We start from the raw sequence: 17,364 nt of genomic DNA, 5'->3' as shown, positions 1-17,364 counted from the left end.
CATAACAGTGGCATGCTCAACCTCTGCAGGAGTGCTGTAAATGGCCGAGTATAGTGCTCAGCTTTCTCCAGGCATTCCCAATGGTAATGAATAAAGTTGAACGTAGGCACCTCTGCCCCATTTAAGATGGGTCTCCAGAGCCTTGTTCTCTGGGTTCCAGAGTCCTGATCTCATGCTCCAGCAGTCGGACACCCAGCAATTATCAACTTATCCTTTATCCTGTTGATAGAGGATGACTTGTTAGTATGCAAGTAGCTCGTTAACGTGAATCTGTCAGTAAGATCAGTCCTCCTTATTCATCTATATGGGCATGCTGGTCATAAAAAGTTTAATAAATGATAGGTTGATATTTGCACTCTGATGTCTAATTAAAGAGAAAGCCACATTTTTCTTATATTTAAATGAGCTATGAAGATCTATGAACCAGATACTGATCTCCCCAAGAATCTGCGTCCAGAGCTTATTTTACGTGAAACCTTGCATTACTAGTGTGAACCAAGTAATGACTGACAGTCTGCTTTCATAATCACACACAGCTGTACAGTGATAGAATAAACACAGTACAGCAGAGCTAACACAGTACAACAGAGCTAGCAGATCAGCAGAACCAACACAGTACTGCAGAGCTAACACAGTACTGCGGAGCTAGCAGATCAGCAGAACTAACACAGTACAGCAGAGCTAACACAGTACTGCGGAGCTAGCAGATCAGCAGAACTAACACAGTACTGCGGAGCTAGCAGAACAGCAAAAATAACACAGTACTGCAGAGCTAACACAGTACTGCGGAGCTAGCAGAACAGCAGAGCTAACAGTACTGCAGAGCTAGTGGAACAGCAGAGCCAACACAGTATGGCAGAGCTAGCAGAACAGCAGAGCTAACACACTACGTCAGAACTAGCAGAGCTAACACAGTATGGCGGAGCTAGGAGAACAGCAGGGCTAACACAGAACTGCAGAGCTAGCAGAACAGCAGAGCTAGCAGAACAGCAGAGCTTACAGTACTTCAGAGCTAGCAGAACAGAAGAGCTAACACAGTACTGCAGAGCTAACATTATCCAACTGCTATGTATATGTATATATTGCTCCTCTGTCCTCTTTCTGTTGCCCCAACCACCACCATCAAAAGCTCTCTGATAGGTAACTCTTGCCTGAGTAAACCTCCTCCCCTGTCCGAAAAGTTGCACAAGTGCCGTTATGCCCCTTATTGGTAGTCTGCTCAGAGAGGGAGAATGACTGACTGACTGACTATGTGAGATTTTGGAGAGAGGAGGCAGGTCTCTCAGATATGAAGGACCAGTCAGTCAGGGAGCGTCGGAGAGCTGTAAGTGCATGGCCAAGCCCACTGCACTTGTGCCTGATTTGCATAACAGTTGGATAAGTGATAACCTTGGAACTGAAGAAAGAATTGCAAAAAAAGACGGTATAGATGTAATCTGCATTACAGCGACCTAACATAGATGTGTTTGGTTTATGGTACAAAAATCTGCTGGTTCCCTTTAAGGTTCCATTTAAGGACAGGTTTCGTGATTACCAGTGTAATGGCACCAATTTAATTCATCCAATGCTTGCCCCTAGACAAGATAATTGAAGGTATTTATGAATTTATTATAGTATTATATCTTATCATTCATTATTCTTCTTCATTTTCCGGAAAAGCCTTTTAACGATCGCAATTAGCATAAAAAGTAATAATGTCATACTGAGCTCCATCAGTAATAAACTTTAAACTGGTTGTTTGAGATTTCTTTTCTCTGAACAGATAAAAAAAATGGAAAACATGTGAAAAGATAATGAATAGTCATAAAGATGTATTACAAGAATATTTACTTCATTTCCGTGACGTATTAGAAGATCTAATGATAATAATGTAAAGGTAATCTGTCATCAGGTTTTCTCACTATATCCAGCTGCCTCCACCTTATATGCATCTTAATTCATGTCCCTATTATGCTTTGTATCAGTAGTGTGGCACACTTTAAAAAAAAAAAAATAGTCTTATAATTTAGTGGCACTGTGTGCAAATCTATACTTAGTGGTGCAATGGGTGCCTTTGCCAATATCTTTCTGCTCTCATTTGCCGCCCGCTGCCTTTATTGTTTTATCCTACAGATGGGATTCAGGCATTATCTATTCCAATCAAAGTTAGAGGGGCTGTGATTGTGTGCAGAGAGGTCGTGTCGAGTACATATTAGAGACACACATTGGACCATTCGGCCAGATTTGCATGAACTGTGAGACCGTTATAAAGCTATTTTACAAAGGCTACAGGGGCTTATAAAGGAGTTGTAGGGATGTGCATTAAGATGCATATATAGTGGCTTCCAAAAGTACTCCTCCCAACCTGGGATTTCACTTTTTTTTTAGATTTTGCATCAGTTCATGTAAAGTGCATGCCTACAACTGTGAACATTTGTTTTTCATTTTATTGTGAAGCAAATAACAAATATTACAAAAGTACTGAAAACTTCAATGTGCATAACTATTCACCCCATAAAGTCAGTACTTTGTAGAGCCTCTTTTTGCGGCAATTACACCTCGAAGTCACTTTGGATCAGTCTCTGAGCTTTCCACATCTTGCCACTGGGATTTTTGCCCATTCTTCAAGGCAAAACTGCTCCATCTCCTTCAATTTTGATGGTTTCCTTTGGTGAACAGCAATCTTCAAATCTGACCTCAGATTCTCAATTGGTTTAAGGTCTGGGCTTTGACTAGGCCTCTCCAAAACATTTACACGTTTCTCCTTAAACCACTCGGGTGTTGGTTTAGCAGTATGCTTTGGGTCATTGTCTTGTTGGACATTGAACCTCCGTTCCAGTCTCAAATACTGACAGACTGAAACAGGTTTTGCTCAAGAATATCCCTGTATTTCACACCGCTCTTCTTCCCCTCAACTCAGACCATTTTCCTTATCCCTGCTGCAGAAAAACATCCCCACAGCATGATTCTGCCACCATCATGTTTCACTGTGGGAATAGTGTTCTTGGGGTGATACGTTGTGTTGGTTTGGTTGGAGACATAACGTTAACTTTTGTGGCCAAAAAGTTCAATTTCACCACCTTCCTCCATACATTTTGGGAGTTTCCCACATCTCTTTTGGTAAACTCAAAACGAGCCTTACAATTTTTGTGTGTCAGTAAAGTCTTTTTTCTGTCACTCTTCCATAAAGGCCACCTCTATGGAGTGCACAGTTTGTTGGGGTCATATGGACAGATACTCCAGTCTCTGCTTGTGAACACTGCAGCTCCTTCAACATTATGTTTGGTCTCTGTGATACCTCTCTGAATAATGCCCTACTTTCCCGGGCTGAAAGTTTGGTGGGTGGCCTTTTCTTGGCAGGTTTGTAGTGGTACCATGTTCTTTACATTTAATGATAATAGATTTGATGGTGGATCATCAGAGATTGGGATTTTTTTTTATAACTCAACCCTGTACTTCCTAACAACTTTGTCCCTGACTTGTTTGGAGATCTCCTTGATCTTCATGGTGTTGTTTGGTCATTGGTGCCTCTTGCTTAATGGTGTTACAGCCTCTGTGGCCTTTCAGAAAATATGTGTATATACTGACAGACGATGTGACACTTGGATTGTATTTGCTTGTACCAGAAATATTTAGGCGTTTCATCGCAAATGGGTTGAATACATATGCACATGACAATTTTTAGTTATTTGATCCCATAAATTTAATTTCTACCTGTATTTTTCTCACGTCACGTCACCAACTTAGACTATTTAATGCTGATGCATCACGCACAAATCGGATTACAAAAATATTTGTAATGTAACAAAAATGGGTAAAAAGCCAAGGGGGTGAATACGTTTACAAGCCACTGTAAGGAGGTGGCAGCATTTTAAAATGGGAAAACATGCTTACATATTCCCTTAAATTTACATAGTAGCATATCTGCAGCACTTTACAATTCAGAGAATACATGTGCAAAAAATATCAGGCATTACAGTAGGGGTCCCCAACCTGTAGCTCTCAAGAGCTGACAATGTAAGTAAGAAGTGTTTGTATTGAACAGTCCAGCCATGTTTTATAATAGATGAGGATATTCATGTAAAGATTCACGAATTTGTCACCAGTCGGTATCAGAGTATGTCGAGATACAAAGTGTGAGTGCATGGAGTGTCTGGGAATGGACCAGAATTTGAGGAAAAGTGTGGGAAGGGAGACCTGTGAAAAGTTAGATGAGTAAGATGATGTGATATACCTGCCTAAAACGATGTTTTTTTTTGTGCACACTTAAAACTTTGGACACTGGGAATTAATCTGATTTAGTCCAATTGAGAATTCTAGATAGATGGTGCAGCTTGAGAAACGTCTTGGGGCAGTAGTGGGAGGTACAGATCAGGCTGGGTTAGCAGAATAGAGATCATGGGTAAAGTGGTAGACAGAGAGGAGGTATAGGATGGTGCAGCCCTGTGGAGCGCTTTGTGGGTGAGTGTGATAAGTTTACATTGTATTATATCGTGGATGGACAACCAGTGCAGTGACTGGCACAGTGTGGAGACATCACTATAGCAGCTGGATAGAAATATGAGCCTGTCTGCTGTATTTAGGATCGAATGGAGAGGGGAGAGTTTGGTGAAGGCAAGACTGATTAGCAGTGGATTGCAGTTTTCAAGTTAATATGGGATCAGAACAACAGTACGAGTTATTGTGGATTTGAGATGTACTGTATACAGGCCATCTTCTACATTAATATTGTTGTTATGTACACTCACAGTTTCCTGTATGAACTTAAAGAAAATGATGATTCCTGTCGCCTTGCTTTGAATTCTGGATCTTTTTACCTATTTCACAATCTTTCACCCTTTGTTCGAACATCTGGAAGCCGCTTCTGTGTACCAGCAGTCAGTTGTCCAGGTAAATAAGATTTCTTTTCACAACTGTCTAGAGATTGTGGACAAGGGATTGTGAAATAATTTATGTAATTTTTATACTGTAATTGATGTCATGTTTGTGCTATATCATTGATGTAAATAAAAATGTTAAAAATTCTTACTGTGCAAGCTCAAAGGAAGTTCAGACAAATAATCTTTACAAAGATTTCATTGTCTGAGTCCATTAATTTCCTTCACATATTGGCCGCAGTGCTGTATGGACTGATTTAACACTGTGGGCACAATTCACATGTTTAATTTATTGAAAATCTAAAGGTAATAATGTAGCAGGCACCAACTGTAGATTAATGTAGTGCTAACCAAAATACATTTAAAACATATGCGAACACAGCAAAATACTTCCGGGACATAGTGTGGCGGCATATGCGCACTAATGCTTTTCGGCTTTGCCCGCAGTTGGGCAAAGCATACTGCGCGTGCGCAAGGCAAGATTGCATTGTGCACGCGTGTACTACGGAGGAAACCGACTGCAATTCAAGAAAATATTGCGGCCAGCGGGAAAGGAAGGGGTGAATGAAACAAGAGAAAACACCGCCCATCGGACCGGACACAGGGCCCGCCAAATTCAGGTGACAGAGTCCCTTTAAGATCAGGAGAGTAAACTGTCAGTAATTTAATGGCTCACACTGGTAATGCCCCCTATCATGTAAAATAAGCTCAGGAGGCAGATTCTCATGGAGGTCTATGTCCGGCCCATAGATCTTTACAGCTCATTTATTTATAATACAAATGTGGATTTCTCTGGAGTAAGACTTCAGATTGAAGATATTTTGGTAGCATTTTATTCATCTTTCTATGATCTACATGCTCGTATAGACAACTTAGGAGGGTTGATCCTACTGACAGATTCCCTGTCAGATTATGAGGTTGATGGAGGTAGCCATGCAACAGGGGACCGGAGACTTGTGACAAGACCTCCTCTCCCCTTGGAATATTGTAGAATAGGTGTATGGGCTGGTAGCTTTAGGAAGGTAAAATACGATAGTGTTAGAGGGACGCCAGGGCCGTAGTTGTTAGTGAGGCCTGTTAAGAAAAATAAGGGTTAGGATTGAGCTAGCCAGAAAATCTGGGAGAGGTTATGGGTGTACAAAAAGAGGCAAGATGAGGGTTTTTCACAACTACCCATTATCCTTTCCTTAGGACAGTGTTAAGCCCATCTTCGTTGTGGGAGTTTGCCCAGTTGTTCATCGGTAAGTGAGGACCTGGCCACACAGCTGGTCCTCATAAAGGAACAAATCAAACTTTATCCTGATGTAAGCGCAGTTGGGAAAAAATTAGATGGGAGTGAGGAAGTTCACTTCTTATAGAAGATGACTTATAGAAACGAGTAAATATGGAGATAAATGGAAAAAAGATGCTAATGTTCACAGAACTTGAGGTTCAGTTTTTTAAAGAACTGTCTCTACACAATAACTAGGCTTTCATTTGTCTATACGGTCACTTGTGGTCACACAACTTACCTTTATATGTGATTTTTTTTTAAGGCTGACGAAAAACCATAGCACATAAGTTACTTTTTACTTTTTGTCTTTTACAATTAAAATATTTTGATGCTTCAATTAAAGGGAATATTTCACAACAAACTTTTATCAACTATCTAGTGTAAAAGTGACCAATGTACAGTATGATCAGTGGGGCCTTCCTGCAGGGACCCCCACAAGTATGCTCTTGTTGCAGAATAATTGTAGTTGAGCTGTAGACCGCTATTTCCATCAGTCTTGCAGACCATAATGCACGTGTGACAACGGTTTCATTCAAACACCCCCGGACTAGAGGCTCAGTACCCTCCTCTAGTGATCAGTGGGGTTCCCAGCACGCCTACATATAACACCTATAAATTCGTGATAACTGTTTGTCGTGGGATAACTCTTTTTAGGAATTGTTATATTCACACATTGTAGTGATATCATTCTGCTGAATCTTAGATTTACTGAAAACCCTTAGCACTTATGGAAAAGACAGGTTAAACTTGGAAGATTCAGTTCTGATTGGCTGCACAGATTCATCTATCGCACAATTTGCTCTGGATCTCGGTAAGTTCATTTTTATATATGAAACTTGAAGGGTTATTCTCCTTATGTTCTCGTGTGTAGCTTAACTTAGAAACTTTGCAATTTACTTTTGTGATGAAACCTGAAGGATCCACACCATTCCAATTGCCAATATTACGGCAGCGGGATCACGTGGTACTTCCTCCCCACTTGTACCAACATGACGTTACGCACCCCTTCGGGACACGTAACATCATCTTGGCACAGTATTACACAGACACCCCTCTGTCCACACGGGCCCAGGGAGGCACGGGGTGTGAGAGAAGGTGGCCAACGCAGTCACTGACATGGCACCACACTCGCCCACCCATTACAGGCTGAGAGGCCCCTTTCATTAACACCAGTGAAACAGAACCAAGTAGGACTGCCACCAGTTCCTCGTTTGATATATGCCTGGTCCACAAACAGGGTTATATAGGGCCAGGAGCCAGCCCCCCCCTAGCATGCAATATTAGGCTGAGAAACAGACATGTGGATTTGTGAATCGAGATAAAAGAGCAGCCAAAGGTTAAATTATATATTTAATCGCCTTAAGGGCACACTAGACGATACACTATATATGCATGTGGTCAGATATGCAAATACAATAGTAAGCAGAACATATGGTTAGTTACCAATTAGATGAAAGGCCTGACTTGCGTGGGGGAGGGGCAGCCACAAGGGAGGCTTGTGGTCCCCTTTGTGTGTGACTTCTCCTCACACAATGTTTCCTCATGACCTCCCAGACAAAAAAGCAATAGGATATGCTTCACACAAGCATTTAACCCTCTGGGTCACTCCCCTCCTGCCCTCTCTGGGCTGAACCTAAATCCCCTCTTCAGGAGGTTTGGAGATAATTCTCCCAAAACCTATGAAAGGTCATAACTACTTTCTGGGCGGTCCTGAGGCACTGGTTATGGTACCATCGGATCCGACTGGCCCCCTGCTACTTATAGAGACTAAAAACAATTTTGCTGCTAGTGGCTTTTCTATGAATCACCCTTCCAGTGCGTGTTCGAATGGCTCGAGACCCAGGCAGGCGCTTGCCCCTTTCTGGGGATCTTGGAATTATGCACAATGTACAGCTACGACGTATAGCATTTTCAAAATTCCTTTATGAAATCCTAGCTGGCTGAATAAAGGACTCAGGTCACATGGCTTGGATCCACAGGGGGTCTTCCTGTAGAAGGTTGCATACCTGCTAGCTAGTGGGGGGGTGAATTCCTTTGTTTGAAGCCGGCCAGGTGTCATGTTACCACAGCACGTGCTGAAGGGGTTTTTATAAATCTGCCAAATAGGATACATGGGATTATGTCTCCAATATTCTTCACAACTTTCTTTTAAAAATCCTGTCCTTTGTTAAGGAACAGAGGGATTTTGAATTCTATAGTTTGCTGCTCATCTGCAGTCTATCGGAGGTGGTCAGTCTCCAAGGCAACAAGAGCAGCTCTTACAAGCCCTTTCTAATAGAGCTTGTAAGCGTTGCTCTGAAGCTGATTCCGACCAGCCTTAGTTTCCCTACTCATTTCCAATGCTTACAGCATCAGACAGCGTTAAGTTCGCGCCAGGGGCGCAATAATGCTGCTAGTCCGAATTGTTAATTAAGCAGTACTGTACCACCCCTAAGCAGCGAGGATAATGGAAGGCAGGAGAATGGTTCCTTCCTTTAAATAATGAGAACAACCCTCTAAACACTAAACCTCTCTCCCAAGGTTTATGTGTTATCTTTATTTTTAAGGTGATATTTGTGCCTTATTTTAGTCTTTTTGAGAGATTCAAAGATCTTTTGATGTTTTCAAAAAAGCCACATATTGCCCAAATAATATGGTAATTATTTCCACCTTTTTTCTAGGCTCATTTGAAAAATCTGCTTTGGAACATGAATTCTCAGGAAAATTTACTGACCTAAGGAATGCTTTTCTGCAAGTAGATGGAGAAGATGGATCTTTATTAAGCAGGGTATGACTACTGAAACGCATATTTATTCATATATTACCAAAAATCTGGTAACATGCAGCCATTAAACATTTTCTGATTACAGGGAACATAAGGTTCAAATAGTGTGTGTGTGTGTGTATATATATATGTATATATATATATATATCTATATATATACACTCTGCTCAAAAATACAGGGAACACTTAAACAACAGATTATAACTCCAAGTAAATCAAACTTCTGTAAAGTCAAACTGTCCACTTGAGGAAGCAACACTGTTTAACAATCATTTTCACATGCTGTTGTGCAAATGGAATAGACACCAGATGGAAATTATTGGCAATTATCAAGACACACTCGATAAAGGAGTGGTTCTGCATGTGGGGAGCACAGACCACATCTCAGTACCAATGCTTTCTCGCTGATGTTTTGGTCACTTTTGAATGTTGGTTGTGCTTTCACACTCGTGGTAGCATGAGACGGACTCTACAACCCACACAAGTGGCTCAGGTAGTGCAGCTCATCCAGGATGGCACATCAATACAAGCTGTAGCAAGAAGGTTTGCTGTGTCTGTCAGCGTAGTGTCCAGAGGCTGGAGGCGCTACCAGGAGACAGGCCAGTACACCAGGAGACGTGGAAGGGGCTGTAGGATGATAACAACCCAGCAGCAGGACCGCTACCTCAGCCTTTGTGCAAGGAGGAACAGGAGGAGTACTGCCAGAGCCCTGCAAAATGACCTCCAGCAGGCCACAAATGTGCATGCATCTGCACAAATGGTTAGAAACTGACTCCATGAGGATGGTCTGAGTGCCTGACGTCCATAGATGGGGGTTGTGCTCACAGCCCAACACCATGCAGGACAATTGGCATTTGCCACAGAACACCAGGATTGGCAAATTCGCCACTGGCGCCCTGTGCTCTTCACAGATGAAAGCAGGTTCACACTGAGAACATGTGACAGACGTGACAAAGTCTGGAGACGCCGTGGAGAGCGATCGGCTGCCTGTAACATCCTTCAGCATGACCGGTTTGGCAGTGGGTCAGTAATGGTGTGGGGTGGCATTTCTTTGGAGGACCGCGCAGCCCTCCATGTGCTCGCCAGAGGTAGCCTGACTGCCATTAGGTACTGAGATGAGATCCTCAGACCCCTTGTGAGACCATATGCTGGTGTGGTTGGCCCTGGGTTCCTCCTAATGCAGGACAATGCCAGACCTCATGTGGCTGGAGTGTGTCAGCAATTCCTGCAAGATGAAGGCATTGAAGCTATGGACTGGCCCTCTCGTTCCCTAGACCTGAATCCGATTGAACACATCTGGGACATCATGTCTCGCACCATCCACCAACATCACGTTGCACCACAGACTGTCCAGGAGTTGGCGGATGCTGTAGTCCAGGTCTGGGAGGAGATCCCTCAGGAGACCATCCAACGCCTCATCAGGAGCATGCCAAGGCATTGTAGGGAGGTCATACAGGCACATTGAGGCAACACACACACATTGATGATTTTGAGTATCATTCCTAATCCAGACCTCCATTGCATATTAATTTTGATTTACATTGATCATTTTTATGTTTTATTGTTCTCAACACATTCCACTATGTAATGAATAAAGATTTACAACTGGAATATTTCATTCTAGGATGTGGTATTTTAGTGTTCCCTTTATTTTTTGTTCAGTGTATGTATAATATCCCTCCTATAACTGTTGTCAGGAGAAGCCCAAGAATTTGCACTGAAAAATTAGTTATTGTTGAAAGTGGCCAGGGTGCACTATGAACAAAAGTAGACCCTCTAACCTGTACAAAAGGAGTCACACTCTTACTGATCCTGACATCAGATTGCCCCGTACTTAAAGGGAATTTGTAAGCAGATGTTTGCTATGTAATCTGAGTGCAGCATGATATAGCAACTGAGATACTGAATTAAATGATGTGTGATGTTGTTTACTTACATTGAAGGTTTTATCACTAGGAGAACACTGCTGGACTATAGCAGTGAGTAAGCACTGGTCCGACTCCGTCCCCTCCTCTGATAAGCAGCTCACTGTCAATTGACCCTAATTCATTAAGATCGGTGTTGTTCATGCCAGTCTGATGAAGGGGCGTGCTGGAGTCAAATGTGCTGAGTAAGATTCATTATGCCTCTTAATGAATTAGGTGCTTCCGAAAATTTGTGTTTGCTTTGCCCGAAATCTTATTCAGTGACTGGAGTAACATTTCTGGAGTAACGAATGCCACATCTCATCAAGAATGAGACAGGCTGTGGCGTTAGACCCCCATACCACCTGGTGAAACTGTCATAAAAAAAGCCAGAAGTTAGGATATTTTATGTGCAATCTCCAGTCGCGCAAAGTTTTGCGACTGATCAGTGTTTTCCACCAGATTTCTGTTGGAAAACACCTTGTTGAATCAGGGTTCAAGTCTTCCTCTTAAGGGGAGGTTAATAGTGTTTACCAGCACTAACAGGGGAAACCTGTTTTAGCTTTTGAAATGGTGCTCCTTCTTCCTTCTGGAGTTATGGACCAGGCGAGGAAGAATTTTGTTATTCCATCTGTCCTCTATATATTATAAATAAGGGCCACAGATGCTTTTTGATAATTGTTACTTGATTTTGCATGAAGAAGAAGCACCAGCAGGTACCACCATGGCCATGTGTATTAATCGTGTCATGGATTATCAGTTCATGCAGAGTACCGTCTATTTTATAGGTTTATAGGTTAGCATACCTGTATGATGAATAGTTCTACAAGTCCCGACTAGGGGGACAGTTACGTGCCCCCAGGATATCTACAGCAGTGGCTTGAATATGTAATTCTTTCCTTAGGTCTAGAGGCTTGCTGTAACAAATAGAAAACGGCCCAGGGAAGAAATCTTGGAAGTAGCTGTACAATGGGTGTAGTAGTCTCCTGCCCAGACTTGTCTTTGTTCTCTGCTGCCTTCTCATATATAATGGTCAACATCAGGTTTGACAGATATCGTCTACTGTAATGTAAAGCATATTGCCAGAGGCTGTGCATTGCTTACTTTATTTTATTTTAAAGAGCAATCCAAAATGTATTCTAACCTTTGCATTGTGCACATCTGGCGGAGCAATGATCAACTGAAGTGCAACCTCACAACCATGGTTTGTGGTGCGGGTGAATCACCCCTGCTATCATAGGGGCTGGCAGTGTTCATTTACCCATTGTATCACCTGCCTTTAACAAAGATTGTTAAATGAATAAATGTCAATCATTGTCTGATCATTGGTGAAATAATGTCAAATTACATTAAGTAATGGTTTCAAATATGTATACTATTTCATATACCTCTCTTTTTATATCTATTGTAATGAGGTGTAAGTTATGATTATCTATGGAAACAAGGGGCAGGTTTGCCATGAATATTACTTGTGGATTTTTATAAAAAACTTCCTTCTCACCCTCCTCCCCCATGGGGGTGGTCTTTGTTGTCCTTTCTCATTCTTGGGTCCTCTGCCAGAGACCTGGGAGTTTGAGGGTTCTGCGCAGGATCTTAGTTGTTCCCAGTATTGCACTTTTCTGGACAGAGAGTTCAGATGTTGCTCCTGGGATCTGTTGTAGCCATTTTCTCAACTTAGGGGTCATTGGCCCAAGTGCTCCTATAACTACTGGAATCACTGTTGCCTTCACCTTCCACATCTTCTCCAGTTCTCCTTTGAGGCCCTGGTATTTCTCCAGCTTCTCATTTTCCTTCTTTCTGATGTTGCTGTCACTTGGCACGGCCACATCTATTATCATTGCTGTCTTCTGATCCTTGTCTACTATCACAATGTCTGGTTGGTTAGTCAACATCTGCTTATCCATCTGGATCTTGAAGTCCCACAGGATTTTAGCCCTTTCATTCTTCACCACTTTCTCTGGGGTTTCCCACCTGGTCTTAGGGGGACTTTGCCCATATGCTATGCAGATGTTCCTGTATACAATTCCAGCTACTTGGTTATTCGGTGTCACAGCTCCCGGGTATTAATGCTGCGGAGAGAGCTGCACACAGCAGCCATGGAGCTGAGTTAAACGCCAGGTACTAATCTGGTCACCCACAGGACCTTAGACATGTGACAGAGTGACCAGGTAACCAACAGGATCTTATACATGTGTCAGAGTGGGAGGAGGTCAGGGGGCAGAGCCAGACGCCGGAGAACAGAGAAGAGATAACTACTTAGAGAAATACCAAACAAACAGAGATCTGGGACAGAAGATCACGTGGTACCAAAGGGATGAGACGGTGGGGATAGTCAGAAGCAAAGCCAGATGTCAGGAATCCAGAATAGCAAACAGAGAAATGCACAGAAAGCAAGGTAAACGCAGTGCAGACCGAACATACACTCCAAGAGTCAGGCACACAAACCAAAACAGAATGTATAGCTGACAAGGAACCCCAGCTGGGAGCGAGTATAAATACCCCTCCCATCTTGAAAGAGAGGCCAACCATATTAACCCTACGAGAACAGGACATTAACCATGTCCTAACCATGACATTTGGTATACTCTGTGTCTGCTTGCATTTTGCATCCATCCACTTGTAGATTGTGAGCCTTCGCGGGCAGGGTCGTCTCTCCTCCTGTACAATTCATGACTTGTGTTGTTTAAGATTACTACTTTACATTACATGTAAAGCTCCATGGAATAAATGGTGCTATAATAATGATAAATAATAATAATAGTCTGCACCTTGGGTCTTGTCTTCTGTGGTAGATTCCAGCTGCTATGGATCTGGTACTTAGTGCTTGCTCTTGTGCCGCTATGATTAGTGCCTCTGTGCTGTCTCGGAGTCCAGCTTTCTCCAGCCATTGGTAGGATTGCTCCATGTCAGCCACCTCAATTATCTGTCAATGGTACATCCCATGCAGCAGCTTGTCTTGCAACGGCACTTCATGTTCCTGTTCTTCCTCTCAGATCTGTTGTTGTTGCTGCCTTAGGCTTTCTTTCAGCATCTCATCTTTTGGTGCCATTTTTCTGATGTACCATATATACTCGTGTATAAGCCAAGATTTTCAGCACATTTTTTTGTGCTGAAAACACCCCCCTCTGCTTATACACGAGTCATGGTCCAGAAAGCCAGCAGGGAGCCGGCTGCTGTAGCACAGTGACATCTGCAGCTGCCGGCTTCCAGAAGACATCAATACTCACCCTTTGTCGCTGCATCTTCGCCCCTGCATCTCTGACCCGGCGCCAGCAGCTCTTTCCTGTTTTTGTGCTCAGTGGTCACGTGGTACCGCTCATTAAGGTCATGAATATGGACGCAACTCCACTCCCATAGGCGTGGAGCGCATATTTATGACCTTAATGAGCAGTACCATGTGACCGCTTAGCACAGGAAGAACTGCCGCACTGGGACAATGGAGATGCAGGGACATTCAGCGACGGAGCGAGGAGGGTGAGTATGATGGGGGAGGACGGGGGAGCCATGCATACAAGGATGGGACCAGGGGAGCCACGCATACAAGGATGGGACCGGGGGAGCCAAGCCTTGCATACATGGATGGTACCGGGGGAGCCAAGCATACAAGGATGGGACCGGGGGAGCTGATCATACAAGAATGGGACCGGGGTAGCCGAGCATACAAGGATGGGACCGGGGGAGCCGAGCATACAAGGGTGGGACCAGGGGAACCATGCATACAAGGATGCGACAGGGGGAGCCATACATACAAGGATGGGATGAGGGAGCCATGCATACAACAGGGGGAGCCACACAGAGCAGGACAGGATGGGGGGAACCACGCATACCAGGATAGGGATGAGGGGACAATACATACCCAGCTTATACTCAAGTCAATAAGCTTACCCAGTTTTCCATGGCAAAATGAGGTGCCACGGCATATACTCAGGTCAGCTTATACTCGAGTATATACGTTATTCCTGGATATTCCGTGTTTCATCCGTGACGGTGGTTTAAAAGCCTATCAAGCCTCGCCCACCCTCCTTTCTGTTGGTATACTATCTTTGGTGTTATGCTTAGGGTGGAGACCTCCATGCATCGTGAGTAGCTTTCGTGTCTTCACATTTGCAGCTTCCATTTCTTCTTTTGGCCAGCACACTATGCCAGCAGGGTATCTGATGACTGGCAGGGCATATGTATTAATGGCGCACATTTTATTCTTCCCATTGAGTTGGCTCTTCAGAACCTGTCTTACCCTTTGATGGTATTTGGATTTTGCTGCTTTCCTTGCCTCCTCATCATGGTTACCGTATCCCTGTGGGATGCCGAGGTACTTGTAGTATGTCTGTACATCTGCTATGTGCCCTTCTGATAATTCCTCTCCCTCAGTCTTGACTGCCTTGCATTCTCTTTATTACAAACCGGCCACACTTCTCCAGTCCGAAGGACATCCCGATGTCTTCGCTGTAGATCCTTGTCAGGATTGATAATAGAATTGATGTCACGTTCGTTTTTCGCGTATAGCTTGATGTCATCCATGTAGAGGAGGTGGCTGATGGCGCTTCCACTCTTGAACTTGTATCCATAGCAGACTCTGTAATTATCTGACTGAAGGGGTTCAAGCCTATGCAGAACAACAATGGGGACAGTGCATCACCTTGGTATATGCCGCATTTGATGGTCACTTATGCTAGTTGTCTTGAGTTGACTTCCAATGTTGTTCTCCATAGCCCCATTGAGTTTCTGAGGAAGGTTATTAATTTCCTATTGACTTTGTAGAGAGCCAAGCATTCACAGATCCATGTGTGTGTCATTGAGTCATAGGTTTTCCTGCGACTGCTCTATCTACTAGGAGTTGGTGCTTAGAGCCTCTGGTGTAGTTCCTAATGCCTTTCTGAGCTGGATTCATGTACTGGTTCATATGGTTCTGTAGCTTGGTGACTATGATGCCAGACAGGAGTTTCTATGTTGTTGTAAGGCAGATTATTGGGTGGTAGATGGTCAGAACTGTTCCCTTGTGAGGATACTTCATGATCAGAACTGTTCTTCCTTGTGTTAGCCAAGCTGGGTGGTGGACTGCTTCTAGCAGTTGGTTCATCTGCTTTGCCATGTGTTCATGTACCACTGTTAATTTCTTTAGCTAATAGTTGTGGATCATGTCTGAGCCAGGTGCTGTCCAGCTCTTCATGTTTTTGACTCACTGTTGGATGTCTCCTTATGTAATGGTGACTGGTTCTTGCTCTATGTGGTTGCTGTGTTTCATTCCCAAATCTTACAGCCACATTGCACTGGTGTTGTGTGTTTTTTCCTTCTCCCATATGTCCCTCCAGTATTATTCAGTCTCTACTATTGGTGGAGTTGCTGCCTTTGTGCTGTTACTCTGTAGTAGGGAGTACACCTTGGATAGTTCTTTGGAGAACAAAGCATTTGACCTTCTTGGCCTCAGCTTCTTTAGAGTATCTCCCTAGTCTTGCAGTGAGTGCTGTGAGCCTTTGGTTAGCAGTCTCTAGGGCTTCAGGTGGGGTCAGGCCTTTGTACGTCTCCAGCTTGGTCTTATTCTTGATCTTTACACCCTTCTGTATTTCTGTTAGTTGGCTGAGTTCCCTTCGTATCACCTTGATCTTTGTCTCCAGTCTTCTTTTCCAAGGGGGCACGTACTTCTGTTGTTCTTGCTAGTTGTATAGCCAAGCATTATCATGATTACTGAAGCATTAGCATAGATCAATTTATTAGTTTGAGTTACGATGGTGGTAGGTATTGATGCAAGTGCTCTATTGGCACCTTCTAGTATACTGTCTGGTGGTGTTTTTTTGTGAGCCTTAGCAGTCGATCTTTGGTACCGATGGTATTTAGTTTATCTAAGATCTTCTGTTTCAGATCAGCTGTAGTGCGCTCTAGTTGCTGGATTGGATCAGAATTTTCAGGGGGTTGCACATGTTGTTCTTCCAGTTCTTCATTTGGGGATCTGCGGTGCAGTTGATCCATCTCAAGTTGCATTTTCTTTATGACTTTGAAATGTTGATGCTCTGCAGTGTTGCCGGCTCACAGGGCATCTATTGTGTGGTGTGGTGCTGCTTTCCCAGTGTATACACCTGTTTACATAGGAAAGCCAAAAACAGAAAAAGCACCAAAGAAACCAAGTAAAAGATATCAATGTTATTGGATAAAACAGTAACAATTAACAGTAAAAACCACAGGGAAATGACAGGGAACACACCAAAATAAGGTGGCAAGGTGGTAACCGACAGGCAAACAAACATGCGTGTAAAGAGAAGTCAGCACAGGTATACTTATATATCTAACAAAAAGAAGGAGAGGCCAACAACCAGTATGACCATGATTGTATGTGCACAAATCACTACACAGTGTATAACGCACCATACAGAATTAGGACAAAGTGTCCATAGCAGTTGATTAGACAAGAGTGCTAACACATAATCAGTGTACGTATAGGAAGGTTACCTGCGGGACCACGATGCCACCCACCCCTATGCGCGTTTCGGCTACGTGCCTTCTTCCGGCTGTTTGCATAGACAGACTGACGACATGATAGGACCTCCAATCGATAAACTTTTACTGATCGCCTGA

The 17,364-nt window shown here is 43.3% G+C and overlaps 1 protein-coding gene across 3 annotated transcripts in view; it reads left to right on the top strand.

The window, feature by feature from the left end:
• NUDT13 (nudix hydrolase 13) overlaps positions 1–17,364 on the top strand; it is a 67,799-nt gene that overhangs the window by 37,575 nt on the left and 12,860 nt on the right. For all 3 annotated transcript variants that reach the window (XM_077259110.1, XM_077259111.1, XM_077259112.1), the window contains 3 exons: positions 4,730–4,869; positions 6,833–6,940; positions 8,790–8,896. In XM_077259110.1, the coding sequence (XP_077115225.1) occupies positions 4,730–4,869; positions 6,833–6,940; positions 8,790–8,896 (355 nt within the window). The remainder of the gene's footprint in view (positions 1–4,729; positions 4,870–6,832; positions 6,941–8,789; positions 8,897–17,364) is intronic.

This window comes from Ranitomeya variabilis, chromosome 4, assembly GCF_051348905.1.
Source record: "Ranitomeya variabilis isolate aRanVar5 chromosome 4, aRanVar5.hap1, whole genome shotgun sequence".
NCBI lineage: Eukaryota > Metazoa > Chordata > Amphibia > Anura > Dendrobatidae > Ranitomeya > Ranitomeya variabilis.
This window is presented reverse-complemented; position numbering and strand designations above follow the sequence as displayed.